The 27890-nt window shown below is 42.0% G+C and overlaps 1 protein-coding gene across 1 annotated transcript in view; it reads right to left on the bottom strand.

Annotated features, from left to right (window-relative positions):
* nfatc4 (nuclear factor of activated T cells 4) overlaps positions 1–27890 on the bottom strand; it is a 186203-nt gene that overhangs the window by 12199 nt on the left and 146114 nt on the right. The window contains exons 6-9 of the mRNA XM_028793592.2: positions 19502–19642; positions 11414–11469; positions 6277–6403; positions 676–1758 (exon numbers count right to left, since the gene is read on the bottom strand). Of these exons, the coding sequence (XP_028649425.2) occupies positions 676–1758; positions 6277–6403; positions 11414–11469; positions 19502–19642 (1407 nt within the window). The remainder of the gene's footprint in view (positions 1–675; positions 1759–6276; positions 6404–11413; positions 11470–19501; positions 19643–27890) is intronic.

The following is a 27890-nucleotide window of genomic DNA, read 5'->3' as shown; positions in this document are numbered from 1 at the left end:
TTTCCGTAGGTATTGATTGTTTTTATTATATGAAACATTTTTGAATATATTGTTTATTTAGTGCACTACTTGTTCCCTTCTTCCATATTACTTTAGCTATAAGGAGGCCTTAATTACATTTCTTTGTTCAGCAGGCATTTATTATATTTGTGTCCAGGAGCCTTTGGAACAAGGCAAGAACCAGCCCAGGAAGTGGCGCTAGTCCTCAACATGGAGCCAATTAAGAATGGCCAGTTAAGCTAACAAACATTTTGGGGACATGGAACATAAACTCAAACAGTCATGGGAAGAATGTGCAAACTTTTCACTAACAATGACATTGCAAGGAAGTGAACACAACAACTTAGAGGAAAGAGATAGCAATCTGAACAACTACACCACCATGCTACCTATAATATTTAAACATATTATATATTACTAATTGCAACAAATATTATTTTAAACAGGTAAAATTTTTTATGTATATGTGATATACTGTCTGGTATATTAAATTTATGCCAGACAGCAACTAGGCACAGAATTCAACCCCAGGATGTGGGTGCAGCCCAATGCACTGCTACATTGTGCTGCTCAAGTTACTTTAAATATGTATCTGAAAGGAATTATATATGAGTGAGGAATGTAAGAGAACGCCAAAGGGCACACTTCATTAGACAAAAAACTGTACTCCATTACCTTCCTCCAGAGTTATGCCTTGCATTGGAATGTTTTGGAAAGGAAGATGGTAGCCTTCCATATCTGTCTTCAGGTCTTCTTCTGGGAGATCAATGCCCTCGTGTGGTGCACTGGAGTCCAGATTCATGCTATTGCAGACACTAATAGCCGATGCACCCTTGGATAGAAAATGGCCCGGCTCTAGTTTTTGTGGAAATGAAGACCGAGTAGAATTTGGAGCAATTTGTGTTTCTGTATTTGTGTTTGATGAAGAAGGAGAATTATCTATTTCTAGCCTCATTCCTGAGTTGGTATAGTTATAAGATGTTGGAGAATAAGAAGGGAGTTGTCCTTCTTGGTTAGATTGGGAATGAAGAGGATGGATGGGTGAAACATCTTGAGCTTTCGGTGCATAATCTGTTAAGGAGTGCAAAAAATGGACAGGATTGATTGAATTTGTGTGATACAGAGACCCTTCGTCCATTGGCTGCTCTGGTTCACTTACAGAATAGGTATGGTTCCCAGATTCAAACACTTCTTTGGATGTGGTTAGTTGAAATGAAGAATCACTGTAAGACTTTGGCATTGTTTGGGAGCCATGAGAAGCTGTTGAGTCTTGGACAAAATGATCTGATGAGGTTCGAGATGGTGATGAGGAAGAGTAATGTGTGTCTAACCATGTAAATGTAGGAGATGGTGATGGTTTTTGCAAATGAGGAAGCAGTAAATCATTTAAACCTATCCCAGAATCTGTTTCAAAGCCGGAAGGAACAGGCAGAGACTGAAATGTTGTTGGTTCTGTTCCTTCTGCATATGCATCACCTGAATCTTGCCACTTCCTTGTGGAAAAGCTTCCCATCGGTGCAGGTGAATGCCCCAAATTTGTCAGAGGGTAACTAGCCTGGGTTTGCTGATCATCCTGCCCTCTGTAAGATGTTGGAAAGCTATGGAAATTGGATGGATATGGGGGTATTTGGCTTAAAAATCCTCCAGGATCCAACAGTCGGACAGGTGGTGTTTCTCTGGTGCCATTAAAATCTGGAACAGGGGAGTGCAGGAGTCCTGTCATTGAGATCTCTTGTGAAGTCTCTCCTTTAAACACTGCTGCATTGTCAAAAAAGGAAAGAGAAAAATAATAGAACTACTTATTATCTTTCAGTGTTACATTACAAAGGAAATATTTTGCAGATATACATTAATAAAGTCTTCTAATTTTATATTCCTTAATTCTATCCACCCCATTTCAGTCTTGCAATTCTGGCCTTTGGGGCCTTAGCCTGTCCTAGGAAATTGGGGCAGGCAGGAACCAAAATTAGACAGGTGGCCATTTCATCCTAGTGCCCTAGTATGGTGAGGCTGCTCTACGGGTTTAGAGGGTTGTTATTGTCACAAGTACAGAGCCCTTTGAAATTCTTACTTGAATGTGCTAATAAAAATGCAACCTGTTACCACTCTCTAGTTCCTTAATTAGTTAGTATAGCAAACTTTTCTCAAGTAACATATTCAAAAAATAAATAAATAAAATAAAGCTATTACCATCTACTGCTACCTTAATCCAACATAACATAAAATCATGAAATATGCTTAATCCATTTCAGGGTGATGAAAGAAGAGAGCTAATCCTGGCAGACCTGAGTATAAACCATGAACCAATCACAAGGCCCACTCACATACATACCCTCATGGGGCTAAACAGAGTCACCAATCGATCTAATCGACCTAACGTGCGCATCTTTAAAATGAGGTAGATGCCTAGGAGGAAAACCCACACAGGAGAATGAGCAAAATTCACATAGGCAGGGAGCGGGTACGGAGTTCAAACTCAGTCTGTCACACCACCATTTTAGTTAACTGGGCAATCTTGATAAGAACTCATCCTTATATGTTCTTTTGTAATTATTAGGACAAATATATCAAGATCCCCTGGTAATGAATATATAAATAGATACTATATATATATATATATATACACGCACAGTATATACTGTCACACAAGCACGAGTATGGAGCATCCAGGTGATTCTGATAAGGAAAGGAGTTTTGACCCGATGTCTGGGGTTGCATAATCACTATCAGCCTCTTTCCTTTTGACCAGCAGCCCAGATGAAAACACCTGCTGATGTCACCTCTGACCTGGCTCCAGACCTCCCAACTCTTCTGCTCGCAGGCTACTTAAAACACAAAGCCAGTCCCGCACTGGATTCTGAAAAGCTTTGAGCTTCTCAGATTAAAATAGATGAAGATGCCTGAGGAACGAGTCATCACAGAATGAGGATGCCCATGATCATACTCTTCTTTAGTTTATTTAGCTTGGATTAAATGTGGTACAGATTGGTCCCTAACCCTTTACCTTCTCCCTCTTATTCTTTCATACTTATATACAGTAGTATATACGAAGTGGGGGACCTAAAACTTCCTTGAATTGGTAAATAGCCTGGGCCCAGTAAGGTACATTATCGAATATGCCGCCAGGTATCGTACAGTATGTCTACAAGTCTGGTTTATCAGTATTATTATTAGTGGTATTGTACTGAGTTGAATGAGTGTGTACTTCTGGTGTTTATTTTGGAATCACACAGATGAGTTTGCAGATATTTTTCTCCAGGCCACCATGATAGATTTTCATGACTGTGATGATTGTGTTTTTCAACACTGATGGATTTCTTCATAAAGAGTTTGATCTCCATGGACAGACTGTTTTTCAACCATAATACATTTAACTGCTGAGGTATCTATGAGAAGGAATCTTGGGGGTGGGGGAAGCCAGTAGAAGTTAGACATCCAAAACTGGATTTTATACCATACACAGTTGCACGTGTTATGCTGCCAAAGAGATTTTGACGAAAAACATACTGGTTATTGCTTTACACAATTCATCAGATGTTGCTCCTGTGACTTGTTCCCCAAATTAAAACGGAGACTGAAGGGAATGAGATTTGCTACTGCAGAAGAAATCAAGGAAGGATCTTTGAAGACTCTAGAGATGGTGACAAAAAATGAGTACTAGAACAAGAGTATTACATCTCAAGGAGAGAATTCTAAAGGTGACTAAAATGGAACTGCTGTAAGTTTAATAATAAAGGTGTTGTTGTTGTTGTTCTTTTTTTTTTTTGTTAACAACTCCAAGATTTTTTTTGTCCCTGCTTTTATGGGAGCGTAAACTGGGTAAGACACAGCTACTAAGCTCTCTTCCTCTTTCAGTCCTAGAGTGGAGGTGGAGTCCTCCCATAAAATGCTTCTGGTCTGCTGCAGAAGCTCTGCCCCTTCCTGTTGCCCAGCTGTAAAAGAAACAACATGACTGGAAGTCCGCATTCATTCAGTGAACTGTGATTGCTGGAACAACCTACCCAAGGTCACTAGCGATCATTGAACGATTACATTAATTTCTTTTGCACTTTTGTTGCTATTAAAAGGAGACCTTCTGGGGACCCCAAAACTTCATCCTGTTCTGTCTTTTTTTTTTCCTCACAATGGTTGCACATACAAAACTAAAACAGTCTTTCAAAACAGAAGCCAAACTTTATTAATTTTTCAAAGAATTTCATGTCCATTTGTGACTTCCAGAAATTACAAAAATTCAAAGTCATCCTCTTGAGAGTTGTGTCCTTCTAGGGGGTTGCTGCATGAGCACCTGACAAGGGTAAATTCGATGGCATCAGGCAATCAATCACTTATAAAGGGTTTTTACTGTGAGATATGAGATGAAGGCAGCTGATCCTGCCTTTGTTTGATTAGTGTCTGTGTGAAATTGTGTTTCCTGTGTAACTAAACCAGCTTTGGAAAGCAAAGTGCTGCATTTATATATACATATACAGGTGCTGGTCATAAAATTAGAATATCATGACAAAGTTGATTTATTTCAGTAATTCCATTCAAAAAGTGAAACTTGTATATTAGATTCATTCATTACACACAGACTGATGTATTTCAAATGTTTATTTCTTTTAATGTTGATGATTATAACTGACAACTAATGAAAGTCCCAAATTCAGTATCTCGGAAAATTAGAATATTGTGAAAAGGTTCAATATTGAAGACACCTGGTGCCACACTCTAATCAGCTAATTAACTCAAAACACCTGCAAAAGCCTTTAAATGGTCTCTCAGTCTCATTCTGTAGGCTACACAATCATGGGGAAGACTGCTGACTTGACAGTTGTCCAAAAGACGACCACTGACACCTTGCACAAGGAGGGCAAGACACAAAAGGTCATTGCTAAAGAGGCTGGCTGTTCACAGAGCTCTGTGTCCAAGCACATTAATAGAGAGGTGAAGAGAAGGACAAGATGTGGTAGAAAAAAGTGTACAAGCAATAGGGATAACCGCACCCTGGACAGGATTGTGACACAAAACCCATTCAAAAATGTGGGGGAGATTCACAAAGAGTGGACTGCAGCTGGAGTCAGTGCTTCAAGAACCACCAGCACAGACGTATGCAAGACATGGGTTTCAGCTGTCGCATTCCTTGTGTCAAGCCACTCTTGAACAAGAGACAGCGTCAGAAGCGTCTCGCCTTTGGACTGCTGCTGAGTGGTCCAAAGTTATGTTCTCTGATGAAAGTAAATTTTGCATTTCCTTTGGAAATCAAGGTCCCTGAGTCTGGAAGAAGAGAGGAGAGGCACAGAATCCACGTTGCGTGAGGTCCAGTGTAAAGTTTCCACAATCAGTGATGGTTTGGGGTGCCATGTCATCTGCTGGTGTTGGTCCATTGTGTTTTCTGAGGTCCAAGGTCAACGCAGCCATCTACCAGGAAGTTTTAGAGCACTTCATGCTTCCTGCTGCTGACAAACTTTATGGAGATGCAGATTTAATTTTCCAACAGGACCTGGCACCTGCACACAGTGCCAAATCTACCAGTACCCGGTTTAAGGACCATGGTATCCCTGTTCTTGATTGGCCAGCAAACTCGCCTGACCTTAACCCCATAGAAAATCTATGGAGTATTGTGAAGAGGAAGATACAATACGCCAGACCCAACAATTCAGAAGAGCTGAAGGCCACTATCAGAGCAACATGGGCTCTCATAACACCTGAGCAGTGCCACAGACTGATCGACTCCATGCCACGCTGCATTGCTGCAGTAATCCAGGCCAAAGGAGCCCCAATTAAATATTGAGTGCTGTGCATGCTCATACTTTTCATGTTCATACCTTTTAGTTGGCCAACATTTCTAAAAATCCTTTATTTGCATTGGTCTTAATTGATATTCTAATTTTCCGAGATACTGAATTTGGGACTTTCATTGGTTGTCAGTTATAATCATCAACATTAAAAGAAATAAACATTTGAAATACATCAGTCTGTGTGTAATGAATGAATCTAATATACAAGTTTCACTTTTTGAATGGAATTACTGAAATAAATCAACTTTGTCATGATATTCTAATTTTATGACCAGCACCTGTATATGTAAAGCAAACCCACGATTAAAGAATATTTCAGTTATGGGGGAATCATCTCATGTAAAAATTATTTTTAAATAATAACGCAAGTGAAATAACTGCAATATGTACACTTTTAAATTATCTGAAAATACACATAGTATATCACCACATGTAGTGTCTCTTTATATTTAAAATAAGTCATCAAATTACAGTAAAATCTGTAAATGCAACACTTTACCTGGAAGATATCTGAAGCACTGAGTTGGGCTTCTCTTTCTTTTTCCATTGAAGACATAGAAGCAGACCTGGATAGGGCGCCTGGCATTTCTGTCACAATAAGCAGGGATCTGGACGTACAGCTTAGACTGTTGGAAAGTGGAACATACAGTACAGTTGCAGTTATTATTGTTATCACTCTTTATTAATATTAGAAATTCAGATCATAACAACAATATTACATGTCAGTCATCCAACATTTAAAAGTGAAACTAATCAGAGGCTAGGAGCTTAACAATATGGGAGAACTATGGAGTGCTTCTCCTGATCACAATGTGATATTTGGGTGGTTACCTACCAGGTAATATGTGCAGTTGGTTGGCAAAGTAAGTGAACCAGCCACCATGGCGCAATGTCTGAGGTTTTGCCTTGGGGATTAATGTCTGAAGTTCGATCCCCACAAGGGGAAGCAAAAGTGCTGCACCTGATGAGCCCCAATTAGGACGAAACACATGTTGTGCACTCTTTGTATTATTTGACAGGTACTACTGTGTCTATGATCTGCTTCTCACAACTAAGAGGGTTTGGTGGATTGTCTGCTGACTGGCTGACCAACCACAAGTGTGGCTTTGGTGATGCTAAATACGGTCAAATATTGTTGGCACTGTGTTCTACTCGCTTCTCTTCTTCTCCCTCAGAAAACTTGAAAACTGACAGCCACTCCATCGCTGGTATCACTTCCATTGTCTGCCTGCCAGGACCTGCCCATTTCTTCCACATGACCATATAACATGGGAATCGGCCATCTTGTTTTCAGTTTTGTCCTAAACTCATCTTTGAGAAGACATCTTCACAATTATTGTGTGTTTTATGTTTTTCAAAACCTTTAAATATTCTGAGTAACCAAGTTGGTGCCTGAACTCTTTATCTTTGTTTTATTCTTTACATTGTATATACAGTGAGTACTTGACAAAGTTGACTTATTCACTACCCAGTCACTCAATCACTCACTCATCAACAAAAAAACAATTTCTTGTTTAGTTAAAAAGCTGAAATTTCACAAGGATGGTACATGAAAGTCAGTAGGTGTCTGCCAAGAAAGGGAATTTAGATATTTAGGGATAAAAAAACCTTCAATAGAAAAACTAATAGAAACAATACCCTAAAACCTCAAAAATGCTTTGACTGATTTGATTGAAATTTTCGAAAAAAGAAACTTGGCCGACACGTCTTTTTATTTGTTGATATCTGTCGATAATAATGCTATATTATAGGGAGTGGGCTCTTTTATGGCACCCTTTCTTTTTTCTAATCTCAACAAACCTGCTTGTTGAACGCCTCCATCACAACAGTGCCATTCCCCTAAAGTGTGGACGGATGAGTGAAAAAGTGGAGATGTTCTGACAAGGAAAATGTAAACGGATGATATGTGGTGTGAGCTCTGATGTGGAAGAAAGAAGGTTCACCAAAGCTGCAGTAAGATGCCAGGGAGAGATTGAAAAATACAGGAGGAGGTCCTCGCGCCTAAAACAAGGCATGACAGACGGTGCTAATGCCGCTAAGAAGAGAGAGGGGAATGGACAATGTTTACAGTGCCCATGTATAACACCAACCATCCTCCTATTATACTCTACACTACACATGCGAGAATCCATCCCCCAAGTCTTGTATGTGCGGAATAACATCATCAAGACGTCCAAATAGAGCCATGATGTTTACACCTTCGCTTCGGGTACCAAAAATGCCTACACTGACTCTGCATGTAGTTCATGACATTATTTGTTTTTCATTCTTCACAGTATATACACCAAATACTGAAACACTTGCACTGTGTACTGAAACGTATACACTATCTGTTGTGTTAATAATAAATCAACAAACTTTATTCACTTTGCCAGTGTTTTCTGCCTTTGATCGCAACAATACATACAACATATTTTGATTTTTGGTCTCACACACTATATATGAACATTTATAGACAACTGTAACACAACTCTAACAACTTAAAAAAATCGAGAAGTTTGAGACTTTGTGTGTTTTATGCTGTAAACATCCTGCCAAGTACCATCTAGGCATGACCATTACTCCCAGTCACACTGTGGTGTGATGTTGTACTGAAAATCTCATGACACATGTCATTCTCCTCATAACACATACAAATCTGTTAATTGGTATTTTTCAGGTAGGTTCAAGTAAACGTCTGTTTGTATTCCATTGCTTTTTTACATGTAATTCTTTTCTCAAATCTCTTCAACCCGTTCCTGTCATCCTGGCTCAAGGAGGTGTGGAGTGGTGCATTTCAGGATGTCGTGTATGCATTTCAGTATATTATATAAGCAGTGCTTGAAGTGGGCCAGTACTCACCGGTACACAGACCTCCTCCCAGTTTCAACACAGAGTACCAGCACCCTTTCTTAGTGTACTGGTGAGTACTGGTGCCTCTTCAAAAATCTTCACCAAGGGGCCCACCACACGTCTATCAATTAATATTGTTTCATGAAGATCTGTGTTTCACTGGAATGACACAGCAATGTTAATTTCACTGTACTGGCACATTTTCTTACAGTACCAGTGAGTACCGGCACCTCTTTGTGATTCTTCATGGGCACAAACTAATTGATAGAATGTCACTACTTTCTTCTTCTTATTCTTTCTTCATTTTCTTTCTTCATGGTCTGCATGACCATCGTCATCAAGTCCTTCCGTGAGAAACTTAACTACAAAGAGGACTATTTCATTTTTGTTAGGTAGAATGTCCAGAGGGGACTGGGTGGTCTTGTGGCCTGGAACCCCTGCAGATTTTATTTTTTTCTCCAGCCGTCTGGAGTTTTTTTTGTTTTTTCTGTCCTCCCTGGCCATCGGAGCTTACTCTTATTCTATGTTAACTAATGTTGTCTTTTTTAATTTCTTACTTTATCTTTTATTTTTCTTTTCTTCATTATGTAAAGCACTTTGAGCTACTTTTGTGTATGAAAATGTGCTATAGAAATAAATGTTGTTGTTCTTTTAGTTGCTCCCGTTAGGGGTTGCCACAGCAGATCATTTTTTCCATATCTTCCTGTGCAAACACTCCACCAAAGAATACGTACATTTACACAAGTATCACATTAATCAAGGCAATAGAGATATTCTTGTAGGAGCTTACTCCAGCAGCAATTGACACTGCAAGGCTGATTTTCAAGACACAACAAAAGAGAAAGGAATGGGAAGTTAAACTGATGCTGAAATGTAACACATTACAACACGGTTTAAATAGAGACCAGAGTTTAATGACCAGATAGGAAGATTATTTATGTCACTCGGACTGATCCCGGAGATTTAATCACAGATTCACATGGTTAGGAATACTCATCAAAAACTTCAAAAGACTTTGTTGGACAGCTATCTCATCAGAAGATCTTGATTATAAATTAATAATAATAATAATTCTTTGAATTTATATAGCGCTTTTCTCACTACTCAAAGCACTCAGCAATTGCAGGTTAAGGGCCTTGCTCAAGGGACCAACAGAGCAGAGTCCCTATTGGCATTTACGGGATTCGAACCAGCAACCTTCCGATTACCAGTGCAGATCCCTAACCTCAGAGTCACCACTTCTAAATGAATCTTAGGATGGAGAGTTCTGTTAATATTTTACATTAAAGATGTCTCACATAAGGGTTTTAGGATTGTGTTTCTTTGCTGGTGTGTATATAATCACAGATAACTCCCGTTTCTGCGTTACAGAAACTTGTATATTGTAATCTATTCAGTAAGAAAATAAAAGGTGTCATTGTGCTTTACTTTGCATTGAGTGAATGATGTAAACAAATGAAAATTGCTAACTACTACTACTACTAGTAATAATAATAATAATAATAATGCACCCATCCATCTATTTTCATACAGGGAGAGCTTTTGAAAAAAGTGGATATATTTAAATATCTAAGATCAGTGGTAGCCCAAGATGGAGAATTAGATGAATAGTACCAGGATAACCCATAGAGTCCAGTGTGTATGGAATAAGTGGAGGAATGTATCAGGAGTACTGTGTGATTGAAGAATTAAGGCAAAGTTTATAAGATGGTGATAAGACCAGCAATGATGTATGGAGCTGAGACATGGGCAGTAAAGAGAGCTTAGAAGAAGTTAGATGTGATAGAAATTAGAGTGTTGAGATGAATATGTGGAGTTACAAAAAACAACAGAATAAGAAATGAAACAATCAGAGGTACAACAATAGTGGGAGAGATATCTGAGAAAGTGCAGAAATGTATGGACATGTGATGAGAAGAGACAATGAATATGTGGTGTGAGAGATAGCCCGAACACCATCAGACAGACGTCAGTACAATTACAAAACACACGTTTAATAAAGACAAAACTCCCACACAGCACACAGTGCTTCCGCACCAATCACCCCCAAATTACGGGCCTTTTAAATGTCCGTGAGCTGACTTTCTTTCCTCCGTCGCTGGAGCTTCATCCTACTCTCGCTCCCAGACTGTAGGAAGGCGGCCCCTTTTATAGTCACCCGGACGTGCTCCAGGTGCTCGCTGATGTCCTTCCGCCGGCACTTCCTGGTGTGGCGGAAGTACCGCATGAGCACCCGGAAGCACTCCGGGCATCCCTGGAAGGTCCTTCCTCCACCTTCCCAGGTGTGGTGGAAGTGCAGATCTCCCGGGCTTTATGAGGTCTGGGGCGCCCCCTGGCGGTAGCCATGGGGCCCCAGTGGGTTTGAGCCTCCTTGCTCCTTCCCCGTGGTCCCACTACTATCCAGGGCGGTTGCCCTCTCTTGGCCCGGGGGACGTATAGATTGCCGACTGGGTCTGACCCCCAGCCTCCTGCCACCGTGGGCAAAAGAGTGATGGGACTTAAAGTACAGGGGAAGAGAAAGTGAGGGAGGCCAAAGTGGAAGAAGATAGATAAAGTCAACGAAGATCTGAAGGAGAAGGGTCTGACTGGGGAGGAGGTGCAGGACTGAGCTGTATGGAGAAAGCTGATCAAGGATATCGACCCCACATAGAAGTGGGAACAGACAAAGATCGTAACAGAGATTTTATAATGAAACTAAAAACATAATGTTACTGTATGGATTGTTTAAAAGAATTCCATCATTTTTATAAATAATTAGGAAGAGAAATAATTATAGTGTAAAAAAACAGTATTTCATGACCAACCTCACAGCTTTTTTCTCGATTTACCACGGCTTCCTCGTCCCATTGAAGCTTTCCATCTGTCAATCATAGACAAAATAAAATTGTTAGAATATGTGGTGAACACCAAAACAGGCAAAGACAGTACAGAAGGATACATGTTCATAATGGACAGGATTGCAACCTTGCTGCTCAAGAGTGCTGGCTTCATATCCTGGCCCTTGTATCCCAAAGATGTACTGTATATGTCAGTCTGGGGGTCTAAACTGGCATTGTGCAAGTAAGTATGTGTGAGGTGGTCTGACGGTTTATAATGCTTGGTAGTGCCAGCACCCTATGACTCTGAACTGTATATGCAGGTTAGAAAACACTTTGCTACATGATTACAAGTCAGTTGGAAACTGGCATTATGCTGGGGAGGCTATTTTTATTTATTTATTTATTTATTTATTTATAAGCCAAATAGTAAATAAAAAAATGTAAAAGAAACACTTATGAAAATCAATTTAAATATACTGTATTTAGTGTATCGTGCAACTTGGCAAGTCTGGGCTATCGTGTATTTACAGATTTTTATGCCTAATATATACAAGAAGACTTTTATGAAAGATGTAATGCACAAAATACAAGGAAGGGATCAGAGTCAGGCCAGTATTCACATCAATGATAACATTCACTGTTTTGTTTTTTTTTTTAACTCTTAAATCCTAAAAACAATAACTTTCACGTGACCTTATTTGAAATTTTACATTGGGTTTTCCTGCTTAACTCACAGTAATTGAATCCTTTGGTTTGGGACGAATTTTAGTTAATGGTCAGATTCCTCCTTCCCATGGGCTCACCACCTATGGGAGGGGCCAAGGAGGTCAGGTGCAGTGTGAGTTGGGTGGTGGCCGAAGGTGGGGACCTTGGTGGTCTGATCCTTGGCTAGAGAAGCTGGCTCTTGGGATGTGGAATGTCACCTCTCTGAAGGGGAAGGGGCCTGAGCTAGTGCGCAAGGTCGTGAGGTTCCGGCTAGATATAGTTGGACTCACCTCGACGCACAGCTTGGACTCTGGAACCAATCTCCTTGAGAGGGGCTGGGCTTTCTACCACTCTGGAGTTGTCCCCGGTGAGAGGCACCGAGCGGGTGTGGGCATACTTATTGCCCCCTGACTTGGAGCCTGTTCATTGGGGTTTAACCCGGTGGATGGGAGGGTAGGGGGACAGGTCGTAACTGTTGTTTGTGCGTATGCACTGAACAGCAGTTCAGAGTACCCACCCTTTTTGGAGTCCCTGGAGGGGGTGCTAAAGGGCATACCTTCTGGGGACTCCCTCGTTCTGCTGGGAGACTTCAATGCTCACGTGGGCAATGACAGTGAGACCTGGAAGGGCGTGATTGGGAGGAATGGCCCCCCCGATCTGAACCCGAGTGGTGTTTGTTATTGGACTTCTGTGCTCGTCACGGATTGTCCATAACAAACACCATGTTCAATCATAGGGGTGTTCATATGTGCACTTGGCACCAGGACACCCTAGGCCTCAGTTCGATGATCGACTTTGTGGTCGTGTCATCCAACTTGCGGCCACATGTCTTGGACACTCGGGTGAAGAGAGGGGCAGAGCTGTCAACTGATCACCACCTGGTGGTGAGTAGGCTTCGATGGTGGGGGAGGATGCCAATCAGGCCTGGTAGGCCCAAGCGTGTTGTGAGGGTCTGCTGGGAATGTCTGGCAGAGTCCCCTGTCAGAAGTAGCTTCAACTCCCACCTCCGGCAGAACTTCGACCATGTCCCGAGGGAGGTGGGGGACATTGAGTCCGAATGGGCCAAGTTCCGTGCCTCTATTGTTGAGGTGGCTGACCAGAGCTGTGGCCGTAAGGTGGTCGGTGCCCGTCGTGGCGGCAATCCCTGAACCTGTTGGTGGACACCGGCGATGAGTGATGCCGTCAAGCTGAAGAAGGAGTCTTACCGGTCCCTTTTGTCCTGTGGGACTCTGGAGGCATCTAATAGGTACCAGCAGGCCAAGCGGAATGCGGCTTTGGTGGTTGCTGAGGCAAAAACTCGGGCGTGGGAGGAGTTTGGGGAGGCCATGGAGAACGACTTTCGGACGGCTTCAAGGAGATTCTGGTCCACCGTCCGGCGTCTCAGGAGGGGGAAGCAGTGCAGTGTCAACACTGTATATGGTGGGGATGGTGTGCTGCTGACCTCGACTCGGGACGTTGTGGGTCGGTGGGGGGGAGTACTTCAAAGACCTCATCAATCCCACTAACATCTCTTCCAATGAGGAAGGAGAGCCTGGGGACTTGGAGGTGGGCTCCCCCATCTCTGGGACTGAGGTCACCGAGGTGGTCAAAAAAACTCCTTGGTGGCAGGGGCCCCAGGGGTGGATGAGATACGCCTGGAGTTCCTCAAGGCTCTGGATGTTGTAGGACTGTCTTGGTTGACACGCCTCTGCAACATCACATGGACATCAGGGACAGTGCCTCTGGATTGGCAGACCGGGGTGGTGGTCCCACTCTTTAAGAAGGGGGACCGGAGGGTGTGTTCCAACTACAGAGGGATCACACTCCTCAGCCTCCCTGGAAAAGTCTATTCGGGGGTTCTGGAGAGGAGAGTCCGTCGGATAGTCAAACCTTGGATTCAGGAGGAACAGTGTGGTTTTCGTCTTGGTCGCGGAACAGTGGACCAGCTCTACACCCTTAGCAGGGTCCTGGAGGGTGCATGGGAGTTCGCCCAACCAGTCTACATGTGTTTTGTGGACTTGGAAAAGGCGTTCGACCGTGTCCCTCGGGGAATCCTGTGGGGGGTGCTCCGGGAGTATGGAGTACCGGACCCCCTGATAAGGGCGGTTCGGTCCCTGTACAACCAGTGTCAGAGCTTGGTCCGCATTGCCGGCAGTAAGTCGAACCCGTTTCCAGTGAGAGTTGGACTCCGCCAGGGCTGCCCTTTGTCACCGATTCTGTTCATAACTTTTATGGACAGAATTTTTAGGCGCAGCCAGGGTGTTGAGGGGGTCTGGTTTGGTGGACTCAGGATTGGGTCACTGCTTTTTGCAGATGATGTTGTCCTGTTTGCTTCATCAGGCCGTGATCTTCAGCTCTCTCTGGATCGGTTCGCAGCTGAGTGTGAAGCGGCTGGGATGGGAATCGGCACCTCCAAATCCGAGATCATGGTCCTCAGCCGGAAAAGGGTGGAGTGCCCTCTCAGGGTTGGGAGCGAGATCCTGCCTCAAGTGGAGGAGTTCAAGTATCTTGGGGTCTTGTTCACGAGTGAGGGAAGAATGGAATGTGAGATCGACAGGCGGATTGGTGCGGCGTCCGCAGTGATGCGGGCTCTGCATCGGTCTGTCGTGGTGAAAAAGGAGCTGAGCCATAAGGCAAAGCTCTTAATTTACCAGTCGATCTATGTTCCTACCCTCACCTATGATCACGAGCTATGGGTAGTGACCGAAAGAACGAGAACGCGAATACAAGCGGCTGAAATGTGTTTCCTCCGCAGGGTGTCTGGGCTTTCCCTTAAAGATAGGGTGAGAAACTCAGTCATCCGGGAGGAGCTCAGAGTAGAGCCGCTGCTCCTCCGCATCGAGAGGAGTCAGATGAGGTGGCTCGGGCATCTGATCAGGATGCCTCCTGGACACCTCCCTGGTGAGGTGTTCCGGGCACGTCCAACCGGGAGGAGGCCCCGGGGAAGACCCGGGACACGCTGGAGGGACTATGTCTCCCGGCTGGCCTGGGAACGCCTCGGGATTCTCCCGGAAGAGCTAGAAGAAGTGGCCGGGGAGAAGGAAGTCTGGGCATCTCTGCTCAAGCTGCTGCCCCCGCGACCCGACCTCGGATAAGCGGAAGAGGATGGATGGATGGATGGATGGAATCCTCATGCCACGGGCATTCACATTTTTTTTTTTTTTAGAAGCTGGAACTTGTGTGACATTAAAACACCCAGAAAACCGAAGGGTATACTCCATTCATACAAATACCATTTTATTTTGTGAATCATTCAAAGAGTTACAAAAAGCTGGAGGCCTACAAACCCCGTGCCTATGCACTTTGTTATTATGCTGTCAATAAGTTCATGACTGGAGGTTATGTTGTACAGGAATGCCACATGAAACATAAAGTGATGTCCTCTGCCTGTCTCTTGTTCTGTCATGGATGTGAAGGAGGTTGGGTAATTGAGTGATAGAGGACTGTCACCTAGAAAATGGAAAATGATCCCCGTTTTATGCATCTGCCTTAATAGCGTTACTCATTTGGAGGCTAAAAACCTAAAGTGGCCTGCCTGTGCTCCTCCTTTTATACCATGAATCATATGGACCCTGGATGTTATGTGGAAGAGGACCATTCATTATAAAATGTAAATAACACCCCATAATTATGCCATAAATTGAATGGTGACTGTCAGGGGACTGAGATATAGAAACCTCAAGTAATGCTTCCTGCTGATACAATATGCACCACTTATTACAACGTGAATCAGGTGGTGTCTCAAAGTATTAAATTAGCCAAAAAATAAGGCCAAAATATTCAAGTTAAAAATAAGTAAATATTCAAATATATTCAAGGTTAGGTGAATGATTCTCAGTATGTTTGTATATATTTTATTATTACTAGGGGGCTCTGCCCCCTGCTCACTTCGCCCACCCACCCTCAGGTTTGGTTTACCAGATATACAATTTAAAGAGATTGTTATTTTCATGGGAATTGTTACATATGCATTATTTTCACTTTTACTTTAACCCCTTAACCGCTTTCTGCCGGATATATCCGGCATCGTAGCTTTATTGCTGACGCCTTATTGCCGGAATTATCCGGCACATTTGCCTGTGGTTATGTGAATGCCTGGCGCGTAGTATAACTGACGGTTTGGCGTGGGTATTATTACTACGTTGTATTTCGACAACTCTGCGGTTGTATTGACCGTTCACGTGATGTGATTCGAAAGTGAAAGCTGTGAATATGGCGAAACGTAAACTGACTTCAAGTGAGGTTTTGCAGGCGATTTTGGACAATAATTCTGATCATGATTGTAGCAGTTCTGAAGAAGATTTTAGCGACAATGATGATCAGCAACGTGCGCTGCATGATACTGTGAATGACGACGCATCGGATGATGGCGATGAGTGGGTGTATCCCCAGCATCTCAGCTGGACTGCTGCCCGTTATCTGAGCCAGATATGAAAGATCCAAACCGTGACCGCTTGTTCAAGCTACGTCCTTTGATTGACCATTTATTTGAAACATTTCAGCAGGTATTTCAGCAGGTAAATACTGCTTGAATAAATGTAAAGTAAAAAAATGAAAATTGTTCAGATTTCTCCTGGCATGGGGAATATTTAGGGAGTTGGCGGTTAAAGGGTTAAAAACCTTTGTAAAAACAATACCTGTCCTTTATTTTCAGCCCCGTGCGTGGTTACATCTCTTTCTCGCAGGGCGTACAATGCTGCTCGCATTGTGAAGGGGGTTGCGGCTGAACACACACTAAGGATATTCCGTCGGATCATCTGCTGTCTTTCTGCTGCTGGCGAACTTACTGTTCTGCTTGTTGCATGTCGTTGTTTTAAGAGCTGGGAGCGCATGATGCTTGTCTGCCAAAAGCAATCCAACAACTGCTAGGTTAGATGTCTGTGGACTTGTTTTAAATGATGCTTGTAAAAACAATAATTGTCCTTTATTTCCGGCCCCGGGCATGGTTAAATCTCTTTCTTGCAGGACGTATAACGCTGCTTGTGTTGTGATCGCTTCTCCGTGATCATAAATATACACCTGACCGAATTGTGTTTTCTTTGAAATTAAACTTGTCGTTGCTTTAACTGTTGCGGGACCACAGATTCTCATAGCGTATGGTCCATTATTGTGTAAATCTACGTTTTGTGCATTGAATGATGCGAAGGCGAAAAGACTTTGTTTTCTGCTCTTTGCCTTTTATTTCTGACCTCGCTTTGTCCTGCTATTTTTTCAATTCCACCTGGTCCTGATGATTAATTTCCTTTTGTTTGTGCTAATGTGATCTTTTAGTCGTCGATGTTTCATTTATAACGTATTGTCCTTTATACGCTTTATATGCACTGAGACCCCTGGATCTGTGTGTGCTGCGTGCCTTTACACTACTGATTTTTTTGCTGGCCGTGCTCTGATATTGCTTGTAAGTAGGGCATGTCTTACAAGAATCTCATGTTCTATATCCCCGCGAGATGCTCCGTGGCCATTCTCTTTTGTCTCGCGGGTCTTTATTTGTCTTCCATGATCTTAACGTGAAGATCACGTATCGTCTCCTAGACATTCCCTCAAACACAGGATTTTTTTTTGTAATAGAGAGATGGTCATGGCCACAGCAACAACACAAACAGCAAGTAAAATATTTATATATATGGGGGACATTTAAAAAGTTTTGTATTTTCGTTAGAAATGGTGAAGGCGGGAGGAGTTAGTAATTGGTTGTGTCTGAGAGTGTCATGTGACTAGTTCTGTCTGGTAAGCCGGCTGCCCTTGCAGTTTAGTTAAAGAGTTGTCACCCTGTGGTGAGGATGGCTGCGTAACTTATAAATTGCACCAAAGAGGAACAGCATTCTGTCATACGCTTGTTGTGGGCAGAGGATGTGCCGGGTGCACAAATTCATCTCCGCATGTGTGCTCAGTATGGGATAAAGTTCTCTCTCTGTCTATGAGTGGATTGAAATGTTTGAAAATGGCTGTACTGGTGTGAGGGATGCAGAGCACGTCCAAGGGAAGAAGATTTTCATGTGATGATGACGTGAAAGGAGCGGCGCATCAGTGCTGATGGCAAACAAAAGTTGGTATGACACTGGGAAAATTGCATCGCAAAGGAAGGTGATTATGTAGAAAAGTGAGGTCATTTGTTTTCGAAATTCTTAATAAATAGAGTTTAAAAAAAGTGCGGAAACTTTTTGAACGTCCCTCGTATATATACCAGTAGTCAAAATCCTAAGCATCTGCACCCTCTGAAAGAGGAGCATCAGCACTGCCATCTTGTTTGCAGTCTGACGACTGAGTGACCACATCTTAAACCGCTTAGCCTGTTGGGTACCAGAGCACTCTCCCTCACTCCTGTCACTGTCCTGCACACTCACAAAAAGTGCTTCCTCCTGGTCTCCACCTCAGCCCAGCTTCCCATTCCTCAAAACTGTCCTTGCAGCAGCAACACACGTCACAATACGTTTATAGCGCAGGATACATGTTGGGTGCTACAAAACAACCCACACAACACTGTCATAAGCTCTTTATACTTTGCAGACACACCGAGAGTAAAAAAAAAAAGAATAATAATGCAGTCATGTGTGGCTCATAGGGATTTATGCTCCGTTTTCCTTGTCCTGACAAGGGTCAGGAGGAGCGTGGGTTAGTTAGTAAGACTGCGACATGGTGAAACAGCAAGTGAAGTAAGTAAATATGTGGGTCACAGGACGACTAGTTTTATAATTTTGGAGGGGTCCAATGGGCAGTTGGAGGGTCTTATTTAAATTGTGGCATTCAGAATAAACCTGTGGACTCATCTAGAAAAATAAGATTGTCACAGTATCAAGTCAGGGTCCTCACATGCGGTTTACTTTTTTTTTCTCCTTTACAGATGCAGCAATATTTTAATAAAGGTGGCCTGAATATAATTACACCTCATTGTTTTAGGTATCATGTGTCAAACCAGCAGCCACATAAGACAAAGACTAATTGTGGAACACGACACCAGAGAAATGCTCTCAGCACATCTGTAGAAACAAAGTGCAGGACAGTGGGACAGAAAAAAAGAAGTGAGAAGGGGTCAGGCTGTAAGTTATTACATTCAAAATTAGGAAGAGGTTGATCTTGGATATGACGTACAAAATCAAAAAATTAGCATATCTTAGCATGGCAGTGTCTGAAGTAACTTGATGCCATAAATTGCGTGGGTGAAACAAATATCGAATGTTAGCTTTTGACTTCAAATATGACCTTTTCCCAATGAATTTCAATTATATTTAAATAGCAATGTTTGATTTGACCACCCTGTTGTTACATAAAAACTTAAACCAATGCCCTCACTTATACCCTTATAACAGTGAAAGGGTCACATGAAGTTCAGGAATAGCTGAGATGCATTTTTCATGACTATCACCAAACTGTGCTTTAAATGTTTCTTACCTGGGCCCTTCTCCAGAAAGATGACCTTTGATTCCGGAAGGAAGTTGGCACCAGTTAGCACAAGCTCTTCTCCTCCTTCCACCGAGCAGGAAGTAATGCTGCAGGACTCCACAACTGGCAGCTCCTGGGCCGAGCGCTGAGCTGAATAAAATACAAGTGTCAGTACGTGCTTCACCTCAGCTTCTCATTCATTAAGTTTGTTTGTCTCATTTCCTTTAAGACTGCTGCAGGCACAGGACATTTTCCGTTGTGATGAAACAACCCTTTTAATTTGAGGCAAATACCAGTAATTACAGTGCTTGTCACTTAAGTCTATGAGAAATTGTAGTTGGTTATTAACTCTGCTAAGCTTATTGATCTGTAAGCAAAAGCGAAGTCAGGACAGATGTAAGAATTTTAATAGATTAATAATCATTAAGACAGCCACCCAGGGGCATTCCATAATAATGAGGGATTTGAAAAAGAAAATCTTTAACTTGGTTAATTAATTATCAGTTTTGCCTTTGGCGAGCCCGGTTTTTAATCCAATAGTTTGGCAAGAACCTCCTTTATTTAATAATTCTTTGCATTTATATAGCACTTTTCTCACTACTCAAAGCGCTCAGCAATTGCAGGTTAAGGTCCTTGCTCAAGGGCCCAACAGAGCAGAGTCCCTTTTGGCATTTACGGGATTCGAACTGGCAACCTTCCGATTGCCAGTGCAGATCCCTAGCATTAGAGCCTCCACTCCGCCCTTACCTTTCTCTGTTGTAGAAGGTGGGTCTCTGACCTTCAGACTTTTATCAAGATAACTGAAGTATACTCAGTTTATGGAACAGAAAAATACAATTTATTGATAAATACAAAGTGTATAGAAATACAATAACTGCATATACAGTGCATCTGGAAAGTATTCACAGCGCATCACTTTTTCCACATTTTGTTATGTTACAGCCTTATTCTAAAATGGATTAAATTCATTTTTTTCCTCAGAATTCTACACACAACACCCCATAATGATAACGTGAAAAAAGTTTACTTGAGGTTTTTGCAAATTTATTAAAAATAAAAAAATTGAGAAAGCACATGTTCATAAGTACTCACAGCCTTTGCCATGAAGCTCAAAATTGAGCTCAGGTGCATCCTGTTTCCCCTGATCATCCTTGAGATGTTTCTGCAGCTTCATTGGAGTCCACCTGTGGTAAATTCAGTTGACTGCACATGATTTGGAAAGACACACACCTGTCTATATAAGGTCCCACAGTTGACAGTTCATGTCAGAGCACAAACCAAGCATGAAGTCAAAGGAATTGTCTGTAGACCTCTGAGACAGGATTGTCTCGAGGCACAAATCTGGGGAAGGTTACAGAAAAATTTCTGCTGCTTTGAAGGTCCCAATGATCACAGTGGCCTCCATCATCCGTATGTGGAAGAAGTTCAAAACCACCAGGACTCTTCCTAGTGCTGGCCGGCCATATAAACTGAACGATCGGGGGAGAAGGGCCTTAGTCAGGGAGGTGACCAAGAACCCGATGGTCACTCTGTCAGAGCTCCAGAGGTCCTCTGTGGAGAGAGGAGAACCTTCCAGAAGGACAACCATCTCTGCAGCAATCCACCAATCAGGCCTGTATGGTAGAGTGGCCAGACGGAAGCCACTCCTTAGTAAAAGGCACATGACAGCCCACCTGGAGTTTGCCAAAAGGCACCTGAAGGACTCTCAGACCATGAGAGAGAAAATTCTCTGGTCTGATGAGACAAAGATTGAACTCTTTGGTGTGAATGCCAGGCGTCACGTTTGGAGGAAACCAGGCACCGCTCATCACCAGGCCAATACCATCCCTACAGTGAAGCATGGTGGTGGCAGCATCATGCTGTGGGGATGTTTTTCAGTGGCAGGGACTGGGAGACTAGTCAGGGTAAAGGGAAAGATGACTGCAGCAAAGTACAGAGACATCCTGGATGAAAACCTGCTCCAGAGCGCTCTTGACCTCAGAGTGGGGCGACGGTTCATCTTTCTGCAGGACAACGACCCTAAGCACACAGCCAAGATATCAAAGGAATGGCTTCAGGACAACTCTGTGAATGTCCTTGAGTGGCCCAGCCAGAGCCCAGACTTGAATCTGATTGAACATCTCTGGAGAGATCTTAAAATGGCTGTGGACTGACACTTCCCATCCAACCTGATGGAGCTTGAGAGGTGCTGCAAAGAGGAATTGGCGAAACTGGCCAAGGATAGGTGTGCCAAGCTTGTGGCATCATATTCAAAAAGACTTGAGGCTGTAATTGCTGCCAAAGGTGCATTGACAAAGTATTGAGCAAAGGCTGTGAATACTTACGTACATGGGATTTCTCAGTTTTTTTATTTTTAATAAATTTGCAAAAACCTCAAGTAAACTTTTTTCACGTTGTCATTATGGGGTGTTGTGTGTAGAATTCTGAGGAAAAAAATTAATTTAATCCATTTTGGAATAAGGCTGTAACATAACAAAATGTGTAAAAAGTGATGTGTTGTGAATACTTTCCAGATGTACTGTATACTGTATGTTGACATATGAGACTGGACGCAGACAGACAAACACATAGCCTGGCTGTTTACTGGTATTTAGAGTTCTACTTTATCTTGGCATAGATCAGGGGTCCTCAATCACAGTCCTGGAGGGCCACAGTGGTTGCAGGTTTTTGTTCTAACCCAATTGCTTAATTAGAAAGCAATTCTTGCCAATAATTTAATTTCATGGCTTGTTAGTGCTTTAACTCTGCCATGTCAGGTCCTTCTGATATCCTTGTTTTTCTTCCCCTTTCTAAGGATATCATCCAAATGATTTGAAGTCTACAATGGAGGAGTAATTCTCAGTCCTTCACTTTTTTCTCTTCACTGTCCTTTAAAGTATTTAATTAAACCCAATAGTGCGTGATAAATACACACGGGTGTAAATGGTAACAAGTTAAATGGAGAAATGCTGGTCTCTTTTGTCATTTGCATGTTATTGCTAATTAGGAGCAATTAAAAACCAAGAATAAAGCTGTTTAAGACTAAAATAAGTGATAAGGGTTCAAAATCTTAAAGTCCGAGACCACTAAAATGAAGCAGAAGTGTCACTTGAGCAATAAGGGCTTCATATTAAGTAATTTGGTTGGAGCAAAAACCTGCAGCCACTGCAGCCCTCCAGGACCGTGATTGAGGACCCCTGGCATAGATAAATAGTTTTACGATACTGAGTCTCCATGGATGATGTCCCGTGTTGTGTGGAGTTGTTGCTTTGTTGTTGCTCCCGAGTTCAAGTGGAAGATTCTTCATGCGTTGCCCTGCACTTATTCCCTTTGCTGCGTGATCCTTGTCTGAGATGTGCTGTCACTTCCTCAGCTTGCTTTCTGTTGTTTGGTCCTTTGCTGTGCCATCTGAATTTTAGGGAAAAGCATTACTGTTCTGGCACAAGATTGTAGATGCTGAAGTTTCCTTCTTGAAGTGATGGCTGCTTCTCAGCCTTCAGAATGGCTTACCGTTTAGCTTGGCAAACTGGATCTCAGCTCTCAGGTTCACAAAGAGAAGAATTTGTCGGGTTCTTCTCTCCAAGAGATAGAGTGGCTCTTAATGTTTGAGGTTTCAGAAGGTCATTTTGCATATTTCCCCATCCCTGACACAATCCCAGAGATGGTGCCCCGAGAGAATCCGCTGTGTAGAAAAAGTGTTGTCATTTCTACATGGTGCGACTGAAATGCATGCAAATCCCCTTATATGAAAGTCTGCAATATGCCCTTTAATCACATCTGAACTGTTTGATTTTTTAATTTTATACTGTGGAGCAGCAGGCTAAAGCAAGGAAAAATGTTTCTTTGTCCCAGACATTATGGAGGGCACTGTAATTAATCAAAATGTCAAACCCATTCACTGCCTTTATCAAAATAGGTTTTTTTTGTTATTTTAATAGCTTTGTTTACTTCCTTTGTCTCCTGCAATTCTGTGTAAGTTCTACAGACTCCGTCATCCTGAAAAAAAGCGTATGTCTGCTTCCCTTCTTTCTTTCCATGTATAAGCATTTAATATTTAGGTAATGTTGAATTTTGGGCATTATGTATCAACATTTATGAGTTAGAACAAAATAAACAGACAAAGCAGGTTTTGCATGACCAAACTCTTGTTAAAAATGGTTAATCACTGTGTGTGCTTCATCTCAGTTTAACCAGTCGTAAGAAGATAAGTTTTAAAAATGAGGGGTGGCCATTTAGTTGATGGAGTTCCTTGGGTTAGCTACTAGCTAAGTTGTCAGGTTTTTTGCATGGGCTTCAATATGTGAGATATTGAAGCATTCATCTGTAGAGAAACTCAGTCCTTTAATTGATTAACTATTTTAAAAGAGAGAAATACTTAGACTCTAACCAGAAATTGAAATGTGGAATAAGCAAATACAATTCTATACTTAAGGAATCTTAATTATATGTTTGTCTTACATAAGTGTGCTTTCTTTCTTTTATTTGTTTACTATTTATGCATTATTTTTCTGCTCTAATTTGAATTGTTTTTTCTTTGTATGCAATTACTTCTTTGACATCTTCTAAAGCACACTGAGCTACATTGTTTGTATGAAAATGTCCTACAGAAATAAAGGTTGTTGTTGTTGTTGTTAAGCGGGACGTAAAAGCGGAAGCTCTTAAACTCGAAGTCCAAATACTAGCCATTGTCAGTTTCCTGAACTTTTTAGAAAATGGCAGTTATACTTTCTCTACATAAACTATACGTATTACCTATTGCGAAACATGACCCGGACACAGACAGGCAGACACTTTCAAATCACCCCACACACGTTTATTTACAGTGTCCATATTTACAATAAAGTGCTCCACAGTCCCCAAGTCCTGGCCAACAACAACAATGCCTTCTCTCTCTTCAGGCCGCCTCCTTGCCTCCTCCCAGACCTCGTCCTTCTCCTCACCCGACTCCAGTCCTGAATGATGGGAGGCTTCCCCTTTTATAGTCACCCGGATGTGCTCCAGGTGCTTCCTGACAATCTTCCACCGGCACTCCCCAGTGTGGCGGAAGTGCCGGCTGCGCACCCAGAAACACTCCGGATGTCCCCAATCCTCTTCCCCCCAGCACTTCTGGGTGTGGTGGAAGTGCTGAGCTCCAGGGCTCCCAAGGCATTGGGGCGCCCCCTGCCGGTAACCACGGGCCCCTGCAGGGTTGAGCTTCAAATCTCTGTACCAGTGGTCCCCATAGCCACCAGGGCGGTCGCCCCCATGTGGTCTGGGGAAGGCGTAAGCCCTCTTCTGGTCCTCCGGGTTGTTCCGGCCGGGTCGCCCCCCCCAGCCACTTGCGACACTATCTATAAATTGAAAAAGTATTGTGACAGAATGAAAGCTTTTGACAGTGAATTTTCATTCACTTTTCATGTTTTATGCATCCCTGAACCCAGTTTGACCAGTTTAGCAGTGATGTCTTTCTGCAGACACAATAACATAAAATGACATCAGTTGGTCACGTTTAATTAGTATTATAAAATGCTGGAAGTATTTTGCTCTGCAGAGAAAAGTATTTTGCTTATTTTGAACATATTTATAAAAGTATAAAGCACAACTGGGGAAGGAGAGCACATATGTTTATTAAAACACATTCCTTTAATTTCATTACCTATAATAAAAATATTGGCCTTCAATATTTTATAGGTAAAATCAAATCTTAATAGGGTAACTAGCAGAAGTACTCGTCACTGCCTGGAGTGAAAAAATTGCAGATGTGGTCACTAAATAAATTCCTCAGGGGGGAAAATTTCACAGACTAAACCCCCTGTTGAAAGCAACTGTGTATACTTGTGCCAAGTCCCAAAAAATGTCTTCTTGGGGCGTTCTACTAATAAAGCGCAGGTGTGGTTAAATTTCGGAATGAAACCTCGCCAGTGGTCTTCTCCATTACAAATGGAGAATCGGTACAAAATTTGGCGGAGGTATGGTCAACAATGTGGATTTCCATACTGGACAAACAAACACACATTTTACTTTATATATTAGGGAAATGTGTTTGCTGAACTCATACATTTTTTTTTACATTTCTTTCTTTTAAAGTTCAGATGAAAAACATTGGCTGTTCATGTTCTTCTATACAATGAGTTATCTGCATTAAACAGCAATGCATGTTCACTAGTCTCCAGTAATGGCTGTTGTGTAACTAGCAACCGCTGTGATAAACCTGGGAAAGACAGATTCATATAAAATGCGATGATGTGAATTAAATATTATAATCAAATGCCTGAACAAAATTAAATGTGAGAAGATTCCATCCATTTTTTCATTATCCAACCCGCTATATTCTAACTACAGGGTTCACAGGGGTCTGCTGGAGCCAATCCCAGCCAACAAAGGGCACAAGGCAGGAAACAAACACCAGGCAGGGCGCCAGCTCACCACATGGCACACACACACACACCAAGCACACACTAGGGACAATTTAGGATCACCAGTGCACCTAACCTGAATGTCTTTGGACATTGGGAGGAAACTAGAGCACCCGGAGGAAACCCACACAGACATGGGGAGAACCCAGGAAGCGAACCCGGGTCTCCTAACTGCGAGGCAGCAGCACTACCGCTGCGCCACCATGCCGCCCTGTGAGAAGATTCATATACTGAAATAATTTAAAGCAGCACAAAAATGATTAAGAATATGTACAACCCAATGCCTAAAGGGGTATAATTCCCTGAGCTCTGTACATTATTTCTTTTAACATTTGGACTTTTATCTGACATTTATCACTTACATCTGCATGTGACTTATATCTGTTCTCTGTGTTTACATGGAAAGCACTCTGAAATTAAAAAAATGAATGACCAGTGTTTTTTACCCTTTTTTTAAGGTATGGTCACATAAAATGCACAAAGCACCTATTATAATAGCTCATGTCTGTCTGTCCTCATTAAATAACCCAGCCCCATGATGACCAATTTTGTTGAAATGTGGTATGATTATTCTTTAAAGAAATTTGTCAATTTTCATTGAGATATCTTGAACAGATCACAGTGTACAGAGCTTTAAAATGTCAAACTTTCCCATTGAAGAGCATTTGCAAATTAGTAAAACTCATCTATCTTAAAATGAAGAAACATTCTGTACGATTTCAGCTATAAATTAGTTTACTGTATCAATTTTTGTATATTGTATATTATTTGTATATTTTGCTGTTTTTCACCTCTAATAGCAGCTACTGACAGCAAATAATACAAGTTAATCTTTATATATAATACGCTACCGTGGCTGTCCTTTTGTCTGTCCAGGATTTTAAATCACCTGTAGCTCCCAAACTCTTTAACCTATTGACCTGAAATTTGGTGCACATATAGTACGTGATGTCTACTATCCACCTTCGCCGTCACTTCCCCTACCTCTTCATATCTTAAATCATTCTTGAGGCAGATTGAACACTTAAGTGCCAGCTTAAGTGAAAAAGAAAGCATACTAAGTAATTGCAACACAAACACTGACTTAATCAGTTTTAATGTGATAAGAAAAAGAGAAGAAGGGGCTGCTAGCCATAAAAAAGAAGAGCTGCTCAGGAAGCAGCAAGCGTATCAACCTCTGAGCAAACGAATGATAAAACGCCCAGAGAAAGAAATGAAAACTAGGAATGCTCAGGTCAAGTGTATTCACTGCACATTATCGTGTAGTGTGCCATTATTGGTATATATATATATATATATATATATATATATATATATATATATATATATATATATATACAGTGGAACCTCGGTTCACGAACGTCCCTGAACACGTACAAATTGGGTTACGACCAAAAAGTTCGCCAAACTTTTGCATCTGTTCACAACCACACACTTGGTATAAGAAGAAGCCTGCTTCCCTTTTGGTTTGTGCGCGCCGATGATTTCCGCACGTGTTCAGTCTCTCCCTGTGCATTCCCTGTGCAGCGAGCGAGAGAGAGAGAGCGCGAGAAAGCAAGAGAGAGACAGACACACACGCGTGAGAGAGAGAGACACACACACACATGCGCGCGAGAGAGAGAGAGCTGGCCGATAAGGCAGTTGATTCGAGCATTATTTTAACCTCGTTGTATTTAATGAAGACTTTTTGCTATGGATTTTAACCTCCACTTCACTTCTGTTTTTAGCGAGCGGTTCGTAGCGCTATAGCGCGAACTCTTGCAATGTTAGTTTTGTCTGTTGTTCAAGGTTTTCTCAGTGTTATTCAATGTTTTTACATTTAGTTTACTATTTACGCTGTGCATTCTTTGGTATAATTAATTATATTTGTGCTTAAAAATCTTTAAAAAAAATATATTTACATACAGTTTGTATGGTCTGGAACGGATTAATTGTATTTACATACAATCCTATGGGGGAAATTACTTCGGGTCACGACCAAATCGGGTTACGACCAGAGTTTTGGAACGAATTATGGTCGTGAC

This window comes from Erpetoichthys calabaricus, chromosome 2, assembly GCF_900747795.2.
Source record: "Erpetoichthys calabaricus chromosome 2, fErpCal1.3, whole genome shotgun sequence".
Taxonomy (NCBI): Eukaryota; Metazoa; Chordata; class Cladistia; order Polypteriformes; family Polypteridae; genus Erpetoichthys; species Erpetoichthys calabaricus.
The sequence above is the reverse complement of the archived record's forward strand: the minus strand, read 5'-3'. Positions and strand labels throughout refer to the sequence as shown.